The sequence below is a fragment of the Echeneis naucrates genome, chromosome 1 (genome assembly GCF_900963305.1).
Source record: "Echeneis naucrates chromosome 1, fEcheNa1.1, whole genome shotgun sequence".
Taxonomy (NCBI): Eukaryota; Metazoa; Chordata; class Actinopteri; order Carangiformes; family Echeneidae; genus Echeneis; species Echeneis naucrates.
In genome coordinates, this window is record NC_042511.1 from 5,339,993 (window position 1) to 5,358,961 (window position 18,969).

The 18,969-nt window shown below is 40.4% G+C and overlaps 2 protein-coding genes across 6 annotated transcripts; both read right to left on the reverse strand.

Moving 5' to 3' along the window:
* Positions 1-562: 562 nt before the first annotated feature.
* pcyt2 (phosphate cytidylyltransferase 2, ethanolamine) lies at positions 563-11,016 on the reverse strand. Of its 3 annotated transcripts, XM_029502015.1 has the most exons (12): positions 10,743-11,016; positions 7,964-8,052; positions 7,123-7,284; positions 6,835-6,986; positions 6,708-6,749; positions 6,430-6,568; positions 6,261-6,343; positions 5,983-6,060; positions 5,509-5,574; positions 2,780-2,845; positions 2,209-2,297; positions 569-2,087 (listed from the first exon to the last, which is right to left on the reverse strand). In XM_029502015.1, exons 1-12 carry the CDS (start codon positions 10,865-10,867, stop codon positions 1,970-1,972), a joined length of 1,209 nt encoding a protein of 402 aa, XP_029357875.1. In that variant the 5' UTR covers positions 10,868-11,016; the 3' UTR covers positions 569-1,969. The 3 variants fall into 3 exon arrangements, with proteins under 3 accessions (XP_029357893.1, XP_029357884.1, XP_029357875.1); XM_029502033.1 differs by lacking the exon at positions 7,123-7,284 and having other exon boundaries at positions 563-2,087; XM_029502024.1 differs by lacking the exon at positions 2,780-2,845 and having other exon boundaries at positions 563-2,087.
* Positions 11,017-12,630: 1,614 nt separating this feature from the next.
* Positions 12,631-18,853, reverse strand: sirt7 (sirtuin 7). Of its 3 annotated transcripts, none has more exons than XM_029507365.1 (10): positions 18,681-18,853; positions 18,456-18,593; positions 17,625-17,729; positions 17,478-17,548; positions 17,302-17,374; positions 17,098-17,196; positions 14,428-14,664; positions 13,660-13,740; positions 13,470-13,576; positions 12,631-13,245 (listed from the first exon to the last, which is right to left on the reverse strand). In XM_029507365.1, the coding sequence occupies exons 1-10, from the start codon at positions 18,783-18,785 to the stop codon at positions 13,041-13,043; spliced, it is 1,221 nt and encodes a 406-aa protein (XP_029363225.1). In that variant the 5' UTR covers positions 18,786-18,853; the 3' UTR covers positions 12,631-13,040. The 3 variants fall into 3 exon arrangements, with proteins under 3 accessions (XP_029363225.1, XP_029363232.1, XP_029363217.1); XM_029507372.1 differs by having other exon boundaries at positions 14,428-14,637; positions 17,302-17,377; XM_029507357.1 differs by having other exon boundaries at positions 17,302-17,377.
* Between the last annotated feature and the right edge of the window lie 116 nt (positions 18,854-18,969).

Below are 18,969 nucleotides of genomic sequence, written 5' to 3' on the forward strand. Positions count from 1 at the left end.
ACTGGACCCCATTCCTGCCTCCAAGTCATAATCACAGTAATTATGACGTATGATTCCTTCTCTGTACATATACTGGAAGATAATGAAATTGTAATCACCAACATTTATCTTGGCCGTTCAGATTCTCTGTAAAGTGTCTCTATGTACATTTTCTCTGCTCTACTATTTTCAAAATAATAGGTTTGCCGGTCAACTTTTTACTTTTGTTTCCAATGTTGCTATGTTTTTATCTTCTATCTCTTCCTGCTCAGTGTTGCAAAACAGGTTTCTGAACTAATTCTGGCCCAGAGATGCGAGTTTCTCTTTTCTCTGGCCTTCCAACAACAGCAAAAAAAAAATAAATAAAATTAAATAAATAAATACAAATAATAATAATAATAAAATTAATAATTATAATAACAAAAGGGACCATTTAATTCTTCTTTTGTGATAAATAAATACAATCTATGTGAGCTATTATTATTTTATTTATTTTTTCTCCTCTGGGTCCCTGAGTAAAGCTTTTATCTTTGTTATTTCACCACAATACCACAAAGCCTCTGGTCTGTTGAGTCTCTCAGATAAGTGACAGGATCCTTCCTCCGTGCTGCTCGGGTTAGCAGATTAAAGACTCTTTGTGTTCGTAATGAGGTGACGGTTTGCAGTTTTTGTTCAAATGCAAGATCAGCTTGAATGGGACAGGAGCACTGGGATTTAGTTGCTTCTGAATGGCCGTGGCCTCATTTCACCAACTCAGTGGAGTGTAGCTGTGCTGATCCAACAAAGATTTCTGTCATCAGGCTGCACACATTATGTTGTTGCTGCAAAATACACATCAAATGGCACTTTGCCATGTTTTACCCATTTATTTAATAAAGGGAAATGTAGACATTGCAACACAGAGATTGATAGGCTGTGAGAATCCCACTGTATAACATTGAGAAAGTTATTTCTCAGACTGCCACCATCTCACCTTCCAACCAACACACACACGCCACATATACCGACAGGAAAAACAACAGGCGGGTAACCTTCAGCAGTTTGGGGATGAAACTAAGTCCCAAAAGTTTACATTGTCCAGTGACAAAGGAGTAGAGAAATTCATTTTTTTTCAAATATATTGCTTAAATCCAAACTGAAAAAACTGTCAGTTTCTAACTCATATTTGTAGACTGCAGTAGCTCAGACTTCCTGATAGAATTCACAGCTTTCACCACTTTTAGTATTGGGAATGAGGCACTACTGTCATTTACAGCGCAAACTCACAGTCAGTGACTTCACTTACCTCTCTCTCATACGCACGCACAGTACAAACTCAGGTAGATAAAATCCATAGTAAGAATCAGAGGATTACCTCACAGGTGATTTCACATACAAATTTAGATTTTTTTTTAGGCTAAACAAAAGCAATGCAATAAAATTAAATCTACATTTAATTTGAATGTGTATTAAAACATTCAACCTCACTTCTACCACTTATAAGACTGATCATGAAAAACGAATTTGGTTTCAAATCTAAAAACATAACTGATGTTACTATTTGTCAGTAAGTTATGGATAATTGAAAGCTTATCATACCACTTTAACATCTATACAGGTGAATTCATGGATACAAACATACATACAATATCACAGAAGATTAAAAACATTTTCTGTGGAGGATAAGAGTTGTAAAGGGAATTTGTGGGTTAAAAATCATGTGTTAGGTGTCAGGGAAGATCTAATCTAATCCCATTTTGGCTGGAGTAGTCCGCATACAAAAGATCTGAGAGAAGCTAGGCCAGCAGTGTGTCAGCACACTGCCTCACCAAGTGATAGAAGCAGAATCCTGCACTTTGAGGCCTGCAAAGGACCGCCTGCCCTCTTCAGGGTTGTTTTCCCAGGGAAGGGAACCCATACTAAGTACAGTGTTTTGGGCCATTTGAGTCCAACCTTGAGCGTACCAGAGCTAAGTGAGACGGAATCAGTTGGATCACGGCCTGAGGTGTCACTAGTGAGCATTCTGAGCTGCAGCTTCACTCTGCTCCAGCTGGTCTCTCTTCTTCATCGCCTCGATCACCGCCATCTCCTTTGCCTCCTTCTTCTGGTTCCTGGCTTCAAACTGCAGCCTAAGGACACGGAATGGGACAGTAAAAAATAAGAGTGAAAACACAAAATCTGATCTACACTGAGAATCAAAACATACAGTAAATGAGGATGATGAAGAGATACAATTAAATAAAGAATGACCTGTTTTCAATGATCCTCTGGACGATGTCATCAGTGGTGAGATTATTCCCACTGTCGATGGCCCTGAATATCCCTCTCCTCTTTGGCTCCTAAAGGAAGGACACAAGCCTTGTACCAGCCGTCATTTGCATTTTTTAACCATTTACCATATTTAGCCACAGGCCAGCTCTTTGGTATGTCAGATTTTCTTTTGAAACAAACAAAAAACAACAGCAAACAAACAAACAAACAAAAAACCAGAACAAAATACAACCCCTCCACAAAAACAGAAAAACAAACAAAAGTATTGTCCATTCTTTTGCTGACATGTAATTTTTGTTCCTGATAGAGTGGACCAGTGACTTCAGTGGCAGACTGTAGTGCTCACATTTCTGAAGGTATTCTTACAAAAGATTATTAGAATATTTTGACTTTAGCCTGCTCCCTGTCCAAAAGAAGAACCACCTCAGTTTGTTTCAGCAAATTTTGAACAAAAAAAAAAAACCCAAAACAAACAACAACAACAAAAAAAACGCACACTTAACATAAATGCAGTATAATCATGAGGGAGAAGTGAGGACCGTGTACTCACGGCATAGGGATCAGACTCATCCTTGTCAGGAAACACCTCTGTCTTCCCGTGGCACACCAGATCCACCTACAGAAAAACACCTGGTTAAAGTGACCATCATCACATACACGAAGACCTCCAGGTACGTGCCTGAATATCTACAGGAACATTCAGACAGCGGTGGACAGTAACGTAGTAAATTTACTTGAGTACTGTCCTTAAGTACAGTTTCTGAGTATCTGTAGTTTACTTGAATATTATTTTGGGGGATACTTTTACGACAAATATTGTACTTTTCACTCCACTACATTCCTATTGATGCTCTTGTTACTCGCTCCTTTTGCGCTAGTCTAACATTGCTCATTGTTTTTTATTGTATTTTTTTGTAACAAGCACTCCTCTGTGCGTGTTACAGGTAAGAATATGGCCACAATGTATATTCCTCATCCTGCCTGGATTATTTCTCCATAATGATCGGCTCATTCTACATTATAAACCTGTGCTCTGGATCAGCAGGTCCCACTTGCACATACAATGCAAGGTGTAAAATGTCTTTCACCAACTCCCCAGAAAGTTGAAGCACATCCTGCCTAGCCGCATGTTTTTAGAAACTTGCAGGTTCCAGGACCATGAAATAATTAATTAAATAGTGAAATAATAATATGTATATATATTTTTACATTTAATGAACTGGTATGGAGGGGTGCCGTTTCTAGTCTGGTCTAGGTCCTGGGGGCACCGTACCAACTAACCAGTGGAGGTGCTCACACCGGGAATTCACTGCATCATTCTTCTTGCGTGGTGGCAGCCTAACCACTACGTCACCGTATCATCTGTATTTTACATTGACATCCTAAACTAGGAAACAGAAATATTATTATTTTAATAATTTTTTTATTATAAATATGATATAAATGACTCACACAACAGACAAACATACAGAGACATGCTCCTTCATGTTTACACTACAATGTGCTTTACTTCACAACATGACAGTCATGCAGCTTGTTTTTTCAGAGATTAGATGATGAAAGGTTTACAAACACAAAATAATCTCCCCAATGGGGAACTATATTGAAATGTATGTTGATACTTTTGGCATATCAGAGGAGTGTACTACGAAGGAAGCTCAACAGAGCCAGGCTTTCTTTGGGCGAGCTGGCTCGACAAAGCCGAAAGCTCAAACCGGAGAGAACGAGTATCACAACGGTGGTTATCAACTTGATTTGTTGTGACCCAGGCTTGTCTCGTCAGGCTCTGTGCGCGTTCACATAAAAAAGGGGCGTTTAGGCGTCATTTGACACCATTTCTGCAGAAAAATGGTCAGATTACGTGCTGCATATTTCAACCAAGAGGAGCAGATTATGATAATGGAGAGCTATGAAGAGTTCAGAACGATAAGAACAACTAAAAGCAACACTGTTTCTAGAAACAAGGCAAGAGAAGAAGCCTGAGGTCTGGATGTTTCCTGATTCAAACGAGTGACTCCTGATCAGACTTCAGCAGAGTTTGATGATGAGCTGATCATTTCAATCAGGTGTGTTGGAGCAGGAAACATCTAAAACCTGCAGGACAGTGTCCCTCCAGGACCGGAGCTGGACACCTCTGGACTAGAGACTAGAGTGGACCCCCCACAGACCGGTTCTTGTAGGGCCTCTTTAACTGAAGGTATCTTTGACCTATAAACATGTCTGTGGCAGAATCGCATCAGTGTATTGTATAATGACAATAAAGCTACTTTCCTTTTCTATATTTCCTGAGGTATTTTTTTTATACTTTTAATATTTTGACAGAGCTACTTTTACTTGTATTGGAGTAATATTTGAGAAGAACTATCTGTACTTTTACTCAAGTAGTGAAGTTGTGTACTCTGTCAAACTCTGCATTCAGATGCAGGGGCAGGTCACTGTCACTTTGCAACTGCCCTCAGTGTTGCAAAATTTAACTGAACTTTGCTCTTATATATTTATAGTCACAGATAATTTTCCCAGAAAGGTGTGTGAGTAATGTTTTATTGGTAAAATGAAGAAATCCAAGTTAATAAAGTGCAGCACTATCAAGACTTTTCCCACTGTGCATTTTAAGAAATAAGTTTAACTACCTGCAGTCTGTATGACAGAACTTCATGTGTTGATGGTCAATAATCTGATATGTAAACTTTCCACAAGAGGGAGCTACAGTATTCAGTAGTGAACCTTTATTTTTAAGAACAAATAAACCGTTTTGTGGTGAATCTTAAAGATGTACCAACCACATATTTTTTGTTGTACTTGAACTGTCAAAGACATTTGGGAATCTGTGATTCAATTCATTCAAGATGATATAAGTAAATCCCTTTTACCTCTCAAAAAATCCAAAAGACTGACGTTTACCCAACGTAGTAAGAAGCTAAGTACTGTTATATTTATATATCCACAGTGTGAGGTGGTTTTCAGTTAGTCATAAGGACTGAAATGGGCAAGCAGGACTGTTTTTTTTTATGTAGTTGGTCATCTGGATTGAGATGTGTGTACACTTCCTCCTCCTCCTCCTCCTCCTCCTCCTCCTCCTCCTCCTCCTCCTCCTCCTCCTCCTCCTCCTAACCCTTCTTGGTTCTTTGGGCAGTTGTGCCATTATAACACTTTCATTTTTGGCCATACTTATTAACAGCATTTCATCTTGATAAACTGCACTGGTAATATAAAGCTCTAAACATACTGGAATAAAAAATACATCATGAACAGACTTAAATCTACTCAAAGACAACTCACCTTAAAGTGATCCAGCAGGTCTTTGCCCACTGCATAGGGTGCACCAATCACCACCTCTGACACATACTAGAGATGCATAAGTAAAACAAATGAATCAGTTTATATTTAATAATTTTGCAGACTATTGATGCAACCAAAGACTGAAGAGCATCTTTAGAGTTCAAATGTGATTTTCTTTTTTTTTTTTTTTACTGCTTTCTGGGGAAAGTGTGCCAAATCTGTTCCTTGTCATCAAGCATTGATGAACACTGATGGGTGGAGTGAAGCAATTTAGCAATTTTAGGAATGTTTGGCTTGTGTAAAAACTTATTTCACCAAGCCAAAACACACAGTGCATATGTATTGTATTGTAACAGACTGAAAGCTGACCAGCAAGAATGAGGGGCACAGAGCCAAGTTCAGCCTGCAGCACACTGAGTTTGTGGGGAAGAAATACATCTTGCTGTGCTGAGCATATTTTATGTGTGAACTCACCCGACAGGCCAAGACACTCAGTGTTCTCTCGTGAATGTTCATGATTGGATAGTTTTTCCCTTTGTACCGATTGACTTCCTGAAGAGATCAAGAGCTTAGTGATGACTTGAACATTTGTATTCTTTTCTATGTTGTCAAAACACTTTTAACTATAGGACAGTACAGAACATTTAATACCATTCCACATCGACGCTAACCATGAAGTCTGAACTGCTCTTGTATTAAATTGTCCAAAAATATTCATGTGCATGTTGGTGCATGTGTGTAATTAGGCATACCTGATCAAAGTGCAGACCTACGATGACATAGGGCCTCTCAGCCTGTTTATACACCATCTCCAGGAAGTCAACATGGCCAATGTCTGCAGGAATTTGTTGTCAAGGCAACAACTACACCACATCTAGATTTTATAACTTCGGGCTGTTCATCTGTATGTGCTAAGGATACGGAAGAGGTCAAATGCTCCAGCCACATAGATGATGGTGTCTCCAGGTTGTGGCTCCTTTCCTGAGGCAAACTGGATAATCTTCTGGGAAGTTTGAAGGAACTGAGACACTCCTGTCCATGGACTGTGTCCTTTGGGGCCCTTGAACACAACACATATAGAGTATTGACATAAGACTTACTAATTTTTAATCACAGGGACAATGTGGAGTAGGGCTGTGTTTAAAAAAAATATATCTGCATATTAAGGTTGTAGTTGCATAAAGGGCCAAGGCACATACCTTTCCAAAATTATCTGTATGCTGCTGGTAATCTGGGTTATCCTGTAGAAATGATCAGAGTAGAATAGATTATATCGACAGGAAACCTCAGGTATTTTGCACACAGAACATCTTTATTCCAACTCACAATGTTACTGTGATGTGCTTTGGTCATGAGAAGCATACGCCCCACCAGGTCAGTGGTGGACACACCCTGGGTACGTCTACATTCCCGGTAACGGCCTGCACGCTTCACCTCCTCATATGTATCCTTGCCATCCACAGTTAGTGTGATGTCATCTGGTCAACAAACAATAACATTAGTCCATTGTCAACGCCAGACTTTCACCACTTTTGGAAACCTGTTCACTGCCCCAGAGAGGACTCTGAAGACACGTGACACAAAGATGAAAAGAGCAGATTTAAACTACCTCACCTCCATGTACGCAGAAGTCACAGTTGTGCTTGTCCAGAGTCTCCAGGGTGGTAACATAAGGTGCTCCCTCCACTATCTCATCCACCCACTTGATTGCTCGGACCATCTTGTAGCGCTCCTCCTGAGTGAAGACGGGAGGCCCCTTGTGTTTGGATATCTCCGCTTTGAAAGTGGGATGTGGAATTAATATCAGATTTCTGGTATACCACTGACACATGTGCAGATGGTATTGATCTCTTTCCACAGGTCTCCTTTAGTTATTATTACTTTTTGGCTGAACTGGAACAGAGAGGCTAACCATAACTTTTGACTTATCATGGTTTTACAGTCAGTCCGCCAAATCAGCCTTGGATTATTTGGAGTTCTTCCATAGGACATGGATATTAGGGGGTATCGGGGGGGGGGTTACATTCATCCAATGCACTAAGTTGGATTGCATTTGGTCAGCTGTCATTGCAGTCATGAAGACTACATTCATAATTTCACACATGTGGTCAAGCAATGCACTAGATGTTGACCTACTCTGGTTTACCTGTTACCCTACAAATATTTGTTCTCTTACATAACGCATGTTTGTAGAATAACTACAAAGGAATTTGTTTCAAACAAAAATCTTAGAAGTGGGAGACTGCAGATTTGTTTTTCATGTTATTGTAAAATGTCTCTCTTAGACATGAAAATTGACATTCAGTTACTCAGTTTCTGGCCAGCAATCACTTGCTACTGGAGAAGCTTACAAGCTACAATGAACCCTAACCCCTGTCCAAACTATTGATGGGTACTATATACAATAATGGCACTTAATTGTGGTGTGTCACGAGTAATAAGTAATGTATTTTACCATCTGTATGGACTCCAGCTATGAGGTAATCACCCATGGCTTTGGCCTGCCGCAGCTGATTGGAGTGTCCATAGTGCACCATGTCATAACTGTGGAGACAGAAAAAGAAATGACATCATCTTCAACAAGGAACACATGAGGTAAAAAAAAAAAAAAGTACACAAGTGGAAACAGAAAAAAACAAACACACAATGCATATAATAATAGAAGGGCGAGGGGATCTCAACAATAAGCACGACCGCAGACCTTAGTTTTTCAACTGAAGCATTTAGGTTCACAGCAGCATTGTCTTACAATATCTGTCAGATGCTTTTTCAGGATGGTTGGGGATTGTTTTTACTCATTACTGAGTAACATTATCTTATCATAACTTCTTTCGCTTTTTTATTGTGACCTGGCACGAGGTATGACTTTTGCTGTAAAAACACAAAATCTAAAATAAATCATGCATTTTATATCCCATGACACACACTCGTAGCCCTTTTAATCTGATAAAAGAAAATGTTAAAGGTCAGTGGGAGAAAAGTGATACTCAAATACACTGGACAGTTGTGTTTATTTGCTTTCTGCAGTTCAGTAACTTCCACAGTCAATGATTTTTGGTGGCTTGCCTTTTCAGAATGGAAGTAAATCTGAGTTCTCTGAGCTTGACAGTCATTTCCACGGTTAAAGGTGTCCTTCTACACTGGGGAGTTGTTGATTTGATTAAATTGTGCGAATGTTCACCACCCTGCAGCACCAGCCTCCTACAGTTAAAAGTCACTTATACCGCAGGCGCCTGCAGGTTTCACTCCAACCACAAACAAAGATCCACAAGAGTTAATGATAGTGAAGAGCACTGAATAATTTAGTAGCAAGACTGGGCTTGTTTTACAGATCTATATTCAGGCTAATTTAAAAGACAAAGCATGATATAAGTTACATGTACAGAATATGAAACCTCATTCTGGTTGCTCAAAGTAGAGCTATTACTTGTGTTCAAATATCCAAGGGTTCTTGAATCAGGCAAAACAGATACACTTTACTTTGTTTTTTTTCCAGTTAGTCTAAAAATTTACAACTTTTTACTCACAGGTTCACTCTGACTTGAAAGCCTCAACTACAATTAACTTTTAAAAATGTGCCTCAAGGTTTGACTGCTATAACAACACTCCATCTGCCACTTCCAGTGGCACGACCTCTCCTCTGTAATGGCATTAGCACAAGCTGCTAGTCTGAATTTAACAGTAATCCTCCAACCTTACTCACCTGGACTGCTCGGGAGCTGTTGGAAAGTATGCTCTCAGGTGTAAATCTGTTTACTTGTGATTCTATTATTATTATTATTATTATTATTTATTTATTTATTTTATTATTTTATTTAGATGATTGTTTACTTCCAATCATCTAAATAAAATTTCATATTTCACTGGATGCTGTCAGAAAATATATTTATTTATATTTATCATGTAAACATGTTAAATATTTGTACATTTAGTTTAAAAAGCAAACAGTCAAATAGAGACTGTCAATATCAGCAGCCTTGTTATAATACTTCTCAGCTAAGTAAACACGGAAAATCCTTTTTTTCCAAATAATTTATTTGCAGATACCTCAGATGGGTCATAAACAAGTAAAGATCCCCTGGACCCAGGATCTTACAAAAATTTCACTGCGCTCTCCAATATGCCTGTCTTACTCTCCCTTATATTGTAAAGCTCCTCCATCATTAAATTATGTTGTGTCTGAACGCTCCCCATTAACCTTCAGAAGGGGGAACCCTGTCCCCTGCTTTTACATCACACTGGACAACATGTTCACTATGTTTGTTATTTATAGCCAGCCTATGACAGGCTGTGCTGGACTATGTATCAGTAACCTGGCCATCTTGTTGCAAAGAGTGAGTCCAGGAAAGAATATACACATGACATTGTGGGAGTGAGTTGTACCTTCGGCTGCAGCTAAATCATGTGAAGATCATTGTGTTTCCCTCCCCAGTTCAATGCTGTGACACCGAGTTTAAAATAACAGACCTCATGACCGTATGTTGCTCACAACAGATGTTATATCAGCATACTAGAACTATCTATCCTAACCACAGTATAAACACAAGCCAGTTGTCTACACAAAACAACATTGAAACTGAAGCTTATATGGCAGGATTTCAAGCAAGGGGATGGAGTAAAGTGAAAAGATGTAGTTAAACTTTAGTTTGGAGATCTGCTATTGTCTGACATTTCCTGGGTAAAGGGTTGCATATTTTTGCGCCTTTGCAACTTCTGTGGAGACACCAGTTAAGGTGTTTTCACTTTGAGGTTCTTCCTGTATCATAAATAATCGTACTTTTAGGCAGGAAGGACTTTGCACCCAATATATCTCGTGGCAGGGCCCAATAAAACATGACAGATGGTGCTCTTTAAAAACACTGCACCTTTCTGAAGGGATTAACCCTTATTATTATTATTATTAGTGAAAATGACATTTAAAAACACACGCCGTAGTTATTTGGATTGGGTTGCTGACTGAAAACGAGAAAAGTTGGTCTGTTGGAAATGAGACAGCTGAGATAAAGATGTCGTCGGTGTCCACGTTAATTATGAAGTGGTTAAACTCCTGTTGCTAAGTTACAAAACTGCCGATCGGAGTGGTTAGCTAAACGGTATTAGCATAGCAGCCGACCAATGGTTCCGCGATGTCGCCAATTCACGTGACAACACCCAGAGCAGAGAAAGCTGTACATAATTCAACAGACCACCACGGACGGTCTGAAAGTCGGTCAGTAGCGGGCAAAGAGACTCACCAGCCGTCACACCACAGCCGGACGACGCGCTTCCTTTTATCCGGGCTGTGCACCGAGCCAGCCGGCTTACTGCGACCGGCTTCATCCTGCTGCTCGTCCGCGGCGTGGTGGCCGTTTTTGATCATTTGGACGGATGCTAGAAAAATCTGCCAGTACCGGAACAAATAAAAAAAACAAACAAACTCGGCAGACCGAGTTTAATTGTTTTACTCTGTCAGGTCCGACTTTTTGGCGGAGATCGGGGAGGAGCACAGCCTCTTCTCGGACTGACACCACGCCGGCCAACGCCTCCTCTGCTACGTCACATCGAACGAACACTCACAGAGCTGATTGCGTAAGCACTCGTATCACGTGATCGGCAATAAAGTGGCGCTTTATTGTAAATCTTATTAATTCGGGGGGGGGGGACAACCTCAGTTTTCTCAAGAGCACGCTGTACACCCCTCTACCTCTGAAGGAACAGAGCACTTTCATTCAGGTGGTGTATTTTAAACAATTAGTCAGCAGATAAGGTTTGACGGACAAAGTGCATGACTCATTTACTGGCTATGTTGTTTTGTTATTGTTTTACTGTCCAGAAATATATAAAGAACCTAAAATTGGCTCAGCCTAAACATAAAAACGTTTACCCATTGGAGAAATCAAAAAGCATCAGCCAGCTAATTAAGATAATGTGTTGAGCTTCACTGCAATATACAAGACCAAAAATCAAGTGTCCTATTGGCACACCACATAAAGCCATTGGCAGTGAACGTGATGTTTAATGGAAATCACCAAGAAGACGCAACTTAAAATGAGGAGCACTTTATTGTCTCACATCACAGTTTTTGCAAAATATGAAGACAATGAGTCTTCACATCCAGTTTTGCAACTGATTTCAGGATTACTTAACACTAGTTTATCATGGCTAGTTTGGCCTTTGACAAGTGGACACTGTCTTTTTTTTAATACTAGTAGATTTTCCTGAGACAGATTAATAGACACCCATAAGGTGGTTTCCTTTTCCCAAGGTGAACAGTAACATGACCTGACAAAAACTAACTAATCAAAATGTAAGTCAAAGTTCACAACTGTGCTTTTCTTTTTTACAGAGTTGTAAACAAATGGAAATACAAATGTAAACACACAACTTCAGTAAACCAATGTACACTTAACAGTTGTACTACAAAGCCTGCAAACCTGAGTATGGATTACAGCAGAGTGAAGTTTGAGTTAGAGTTCAGGAAATAATTTAAGAAAACCAAATTATACTATAATAAAGATTATAAATGAATAATATCAGTTATATAAGATACATCCAACTATGAAAGGTTAAAAGTAGGGTAAAAAAAGACCACAAAATATATTTTAGTCATAACAATAAATGTAGTAAATGTTTTACCTGCTCAATTTTCCTTTGAGTGAAAGCTATGGCAGCACAGAATCCAGAAAATGGCCTTTGGTATTCTTCTGTTGTTTGCTGGCATTTGCTGCTTGTAAACACCAAGCCACTCACACTGATGGATAACATAGGTACATAGATACAGACCTTGCATTTTAAACACCTGTGTTTTGTGGCCATCTGCACCTAGCTGATCCTCAATCCAGCAGCATGTTGCACATAATAGTAAGAACTGTAATGTTGCATTAACTTGGTAAAAAAAAAAAATACCCATTTAACAGAGATTAAAATAATATTTCACCAAAAAAGATAATTCAGCACTTCTAGGCTTCAAACTTGAGTGTAAAACATTATGAGCATACGGCGCAACAGCTGAGAAACCGATAATACTGCAGGAATGGTTTCAAAAACACTGTGGCTATCTGGATTAAAGCTGACTGCAGACGTTGTGCATTGAATGAGGACACTTTCTGAGATACAAAAAGCTCTTCAAAAAAAAAAAAAAAAAAAGTCTTTCGTATAATTTTGTGGAATTGTTATATCTTATTCACTATCATATATGCTATGGTGACTGGGCCCCGACTAACCCAACTATCTTAGCTGCCATAAATACAGGACGATAAGAAACAAGGGTGATGAAACAAAAACACAACTGCTGTTGTGTAAAATATGAAGTTTATGGGGCTAGTTTCTAATGGCCAAAGTTACTTTTCCCCATCTCATTTTCTCAGCGCATGGGACTAAACAATACCAACAGAGTCGAAATAGTCGAACAACACGTTAATAGCACCCTGAAACTCAAGTCCAAGTTTACCCCATCACGGGACTGAAATTTGAAAACCCCATCGAGAATGATCACTTGGGGTTGCAACACTGCATGCTTGTACTTGATATATGCAGCTTATTAACTCCCCTTGTTATGCAGATTTTTTCCTCGCCTTCCTTCCTTTACCGTAGCCTCGCCCAAACCACCCGCCCTGCACAGCTGTGGCTTCTTTTACTTGTCCCTCAGAATTGGATGAGCAGTTCTGCCCATCAGGGGGAGCTATGACTTCTCGGCTATGGCTGTTCACCTCCTCTGCCTGCAGAGGCGTGGCCAGACTGAAGATAGGGTCCTCTGTCCTGATGAGACAGATTGAGGAAAACTATGAGCTGGATGGCGAAAGCACATTTAATTTAATTTTTATTGCAGTCCGTGTATGATGCAGTATGGCAGATTTATTCCACAATGTAGGTACTGTTGACAAAACTCAATGAATTTAATATTCATATCTGAATCTTTTTTAAATATTGTACAAACCTTTTATTTGTGTAAGGGTTAGTTAATTTCTTCATATGGTCTTTACCTGTCATACAATGGAATCTGTAAGTTAAATTCTTCCATGAGGAGCCTCATGACATCGTCGCACTTGCCATTAATCTTCAACATAGCTAGATCATCTTTCGGTGTCCACTAGGAAGAGCATATTATCAGCCAGTGAACAGTCAGGGCCTCATTTTCATATTATCAACCTAAAATGCTGAAATCTGCTATACCTGGAGGTTGACAATATAGAGTTTGGGCCTTTTGCTTGCTGGTCTGTTCATGCACCACAAACAAGCATATTTCTTTAGCACCTAGAAGTAAGAAGACAAAGCTCAGTACAGTGAAAAACAACAACCAACCAACCAAACAAACAAACAAAAAAAAGACTTCAAATAAATATTGTAGAGTTAAAATATAGTAGAGATCATATAAATTATCATGTGATATCCATCTTTCAATACAATTCCTTTAAGAAATGATGAAGTAGACATTTTCTGATTTCTATTTAAGGTCAACCTATTGATGACATTCAAATTGTAAGTCTGAATGGTCACAAATTTAGCTGTGAAATGTTTTTGCTCAGCATAAAACTCTTATCGGCAGGGCTGATGTAGTGGTTAGCACTGTTTCCTCACAGCAAGAAGGTTCTGGATGCAAACAATGGACCTGGGGCTTTCCTGTGCCGAGTGTGCACATTGGTGTGCTCAGGTTACTCTGGTGCACTCACACAGGTAGGTTAATCTGTGACTCTAAAGTGACAGACCCATATGTCTGAGCGTGCAGCTTAGATGATTTGTGGATGGACAATACTAAATTAAAAGGATCCATAGCACAAATTGCTCATGCAAGCAACAGAATTAAAAGGGTAAAGTCAATATTGGGAATATTAGTCCACAAAAAGAAATAAGATTGATGTTCATCTGTTCAGAGGCCAGTCTGATCAGTATGTGACTGGGCTGCCTTACATTTAAAGAAGCACCTGTGCTTTAAAAACCTACCTTCAGACTGGAGCCCAAACAGAGGATAACATCTGCTTTCCTGGCAGCCTCTGCAGCTCCTTTCCAGTTGAGAGGCTGCTCCAGGGTCCCACGTTCTCCAAAGTGCACTATGGTGTCCCTGAGTTCGCCAGAACAGTGGCTGCATCGGCGGCCTGTCCCGTGCCGATGCAGCGATGTCCGCTCCGTCACATCAAATAATCGGATATACTCCTTTAATGGGGAACAAGATGTGCACACCTGACGATGGGAAACCAGGATGTTAGGAGAGCTTATTTTCTTTTGAAAGCAGGTGACCTGTCTCTGGGGAGCTCCCTTGTAACAGCATTGTTTATCTATTTGTAATGACATGTATAACTATAGATAGAAAAAAAAAAAGGTTAGAGAAAACTCACGCTCATAGATCAATATTTACATTAAATCTTATCAAGAAGCTGAAGTTATCAAAAAAAACCTCAGGTCCAAAATGTGCCCAGATGGACAAAGGACAAGGATAAACTGGGCATTCAACAAAGCCACAAAATGCAGTACAGACACAAAAAAACAACACAAAACTCCTAGTTTTTTTCAGGAGTATCTCACAAAACTAATGCTGCTTTCGTGTATTTAACCAGGATTCAGCATCCTCCTACATCTGAAGGACATCTTCGTTTGAGGATGAACACATTTTGGCCAGAAAAAAGTTCAGAAGTTCTACTGACACACAACATAAATTGGTCTATGATGCTACTTATCAGCCACTTCTTATGCAGTCTGGACGGGCCTCCCCACATAGCCTAACACCATTCATCTATCTTCTCCCACTATTTCCGTTTCCGAGTAAACGGGTCGTGGGGCTGCTGGCGCCCTCACCCAGCTCATTCTGGGTGAGGGCGGGGTCACCCTGGACAGGTCGCCAGTCCATCGCAGGGCCAACACACAGAGACAGACAGAGACCAACAACCACTCACACTCAGACCTATTTAGAATTTAGAGTGCATGTCTTTGGACAGTGGGAGGAAACCCACGCAGACACACAGAAAGGCCCCAGAACCAAACCCGCAACCTTCTTATTGTGGGGTGACAGAACTAACCACTACGCCGCCTAGCTCCAATTCAGACTATATCTTTCAGTGTCTCACATGATACCTCAAAAACTCTCAGGGTGTTAGTAATCCTGCAAGGAATGAAATACCTAGGAATCAGTGCTAGTCAGAAAAGACTAAAGAGACTTTTATACGGAAGATTAAAAGTCAAGCAAGCCCAGCTGCTTTGGTAAAGGACTCAGGAAAGACTTGGATGAGTGACACTTAACAGACAACCTCAGTTTCCTTCTCCCATCCTGGGATTTCCCCTTCTGACACGTTAGCCACTTGTGAAAGTGATGCAAACCACATGAAGCAGTTTTGAAAACTCAGAAACCACCAGATTAGTAATGGATTAGATTTATGTAGTTAATACTGAACACTGAGCATCAGTAGCAAAACAAATAAAAAAAAAAAAAAAAACACAGGCAGACAGAGTTTAAATGTTTTAACTCTGTCAAGTCCGACTTTTTGGCGGACAGTAGGGAGGAGATCACCAGTCACCGGCCAACGCCTCCTCTGCTACGTCACATCGAACGAACACTCACGGAGCTGATTGCGTAAGCACTCGTATCACGTGATCGGCAATAAAGTGGCGCTTTATTGTAAATCTTATTAATTCAGGGGGGGGACAACCTCAGTTTTCTCAAGAGCACGCTGTACACCCCTCTACCTCTGAAGGAACAGAGCACTTTCATTCAGGTGGTGTATTTTAAACAATTAGTCAGCAGATAAGGTTTGACGGACAAAGTGCATGACTCATTTACTGGCTATGTTGTTTTGTTATTGTTTTACTGTCCAGAAATATATAAAGAACCTAAAATTGGCTCAGCCTAAACATAAAAACATTTACCCATTGGAGAAATCAAAAAGCATCAGCCAGCTAATTAAGATAATGTGTTGAGCTACACTGCAATATACAAGACCAAAAATCAAGTGTCCTATTGGCACACCACATAAAGCCATTGGCAGTGAACTTGATGTTTAATGGAAATCATCATGGAGACGCGACTTAAAATGAGGAGCACTTTATTGTCTCACCTCACAGTTTTTGCAAAATATGAAGACAATGACGCTTCACATCACACCCATAAGGTGGTTTCCTTTTCCCAAGGTGAACAGTAACCTGACCTGACAAAAACTAACTAATCAAAATGTAAGTCAAAGTTCATAGCCGTGCTTTTCTTTTTTACAGAGTTGTAAACAAATGGAAATACAAATGTATTCCCCTCCCCTTCTGCCATTTGTGAAACTGATGCAAACCATATGAAGCAGATTCGACTTCTGTAGTCAATATTCAACACTGAGTACCGCAAACTTTGTTTCTCCAACTGCGCAGCTGCTTTTGGAGGTTGGACTGCAAATTTTACCCAAAATATATGTACTTTCTAGCAGCGCTATCTTTCCTTTCATTAAGAGCAGGAAGCTGAAGACAACAGCAGAAATTTGTTCTTTTTTCTTGTGTTCAGACAAAAAAAGGAGGGATGGTTTTAAGCATTTACCCGCTTATTCCCATAAGCAGGTAAAACCATCCCTACAAATTTAACTGAGAACAAAATGAACATAATTAGTCAGACAAGCGCTGAAAGTCTCAGGATTTGTGTCTCACCTCAATAAACATGTTTCCATGGAGCTCAGACAGGGCACTTCTGGGTAAACCGCTACGGAGGTGAAGTCCATCACAGTTTTGAGACACAACATGTTTTACCTTCAAAGAAACACACACATTTTACAACAGATAGTATAAATAGCACTTTTCACATTCCCAACAGAACATCTAACAGAATAAGTTATGTATATGGCTTTCACATACCATCTTTTCCTTATGTAGCATCTTAATGCACATGTGTGTGAGAGTTGGCTCTGCTTTACTCAGGTCTGACGAACTGCTTGTAAAGTTAAACACGTCGTGACAAAACAAAAGGAGTTTAGGTAATTCTAGAAGAAATATGTAGCTAATTTCAAGTCATCAGTGACGGCATATCTCACTTGACTGTGTGTCCCTTCTGTAGCTGTGTCCACACCCCATTAGGACCCCTATAGTCTGGAATAGAAGCTGCCTGAAAGGACACAACTCATCAGTTCCATGATAACAGAACAAGGAAAAAGAAACTGAAGATGCAGCATTTGGCGTACCGTACTGATCCCAGCTCCAGTATAAACCACCAGATGATTTGCTTGTTTGATGGCCGTAGCCAGCTGCCTGACTTTATTTTTCAGCTCATCAGCATCATCAAACACCTGCGGAATTTCCAGAAAATTTTAATGTTTTAAGTTTATGACTGCACGTCTGTTGTGTGAAGTCATAGCCATGTTAAGTTTTTCTTATAGATTAGTGATTTGTGCAATTCCTAATTTTGTCCTTTTCATAGCAAAAAAAAGTATGTTAGGTAACAGACATGCCATGTCCTAATCGCTGTCACATTATAGTATCATCTCATCCATTGCCATCCAACGTAATCTACTCATTAGTTAAGCTTTGCTATTTCTTGTGGATGAGTGACCACTGTGGCCTAATGGGCAAAGGGCAAAATGATACAGCGCTGAACACATTACTATAGTCACTGCTGATAGATTCCTGCTTTCCGTGATACAAACACTTTTTTTGCTTTGATGGCTCTCTGGTCTTTCCATTCAAGTAAAACTACCTTTAACTTCGACACAAAGCAACCAGTACATGTTGGGGCCATGTCTGGATTGGAACCAAGGCAGAATAGGAAACAGTGGCACTCTATGAAGCTACAGACAGAAAAACGTGGGTCTCATAATCAGTTAACCATGCCATGTATAATTATTTAGTTTCTTTCAGCAGTCTGTATGATTTACATGAAAAGCATCACCATTTCACAAAGCATGGTTTACTGCTGCTGAAGCCAATATTGTAGTAATATCTTAGTGCAGACCACTGAAATAACTCAGGGAGTGACTTTTGTCACCCAAACGGAGCTGGATCGGACAGCGTCTGACCTCTTCCTGCTTCCTCTTGAGGACATTTCTGCGGACTTGTCTCTTGCTCAGCTCGTCCACAGTGTCTCTGTGCCGCAGCAGCACGGCGGCCTCCTCCTTGGACCGCTCGGCCTCGGGTTTCTTCAGGACTCTGCCGACCTGAGGTGGGAGGAGAGGAGCAGCGTAGCTTTAGCCAAGCTAGCTCGCTACCAGCAGCTTTAAATGGACTCTTTTCTTCCATCTCACCAGTCTGAATATCTCCCTCTCGCTCTCCCTCTGCTGTATTCTGGCCTTTTCCAGTGCTTTTCTCTCAGCCCGTGAGGAAACACCGGTGGCTGGCTCCTCTGCCATGCCGTTAAACGTCAGATCAGAAGTAGCTTTCTATTCAAAACAAAGCTCATGTCACCAGCGGCCAACGACCAGCAGCCGGGCCGGAAGTAGACAGCGTGACCGGGACCGGAGCAGCGCCCTCTGCCGGCGGGAGGCCGCCGGGGCCACCCGCCAGATCCGAGCCTTCACACCTGACAGCAACACC

Excerpts from the sequence above, each read along its gene's own strand:
- pcyt2 (XM_029502015.1), bottom strand. The coding sequence starts at position 10,867 with ATGATCAAAAACGGCCACCACGCCGCGGACGAGCAGCAGGATGAAGCC. Across the intron at positions 8,053-10,742 it reads CGGCTGTGGTGTGACGGCTG|TTATGACATGGTGCACTATG; the intron begins GTGAGTCTCTTT and ends CTGTCTCCACAG. Across the intron at positions 5,575-5,982 it reads TGAGTGTCTTGGCCTGTCGG|TATGTGTCAGAGGTGGTGAT; the intron begins GTGAGTTCACAC and ends ATGCATCTCTAG.
- sirt7 (XM_029507357.1), bottom strand. The coding sequence starts at position 18,785 with ATGGCAGAGGAGCCAGCCACCGGTGTTTCCTCACGGGCTGAGAGAAAA. Across the intron at positions 17,549-17,624 it reads CTGGAGCTGGGATCAGTACG|GCAGCTTCTATTCCAGACTA; the intron begins GTACGCCAAATG and ends GTGTCCTTTCAG. Across the intron at positions 14,665-17,097 it reads ATGGAAACATGTTTATTGAG|GTGTGCACATCTTGTTCCCC; the intron begins GTGAGACACAAA and ends TCCCATCGTCAG.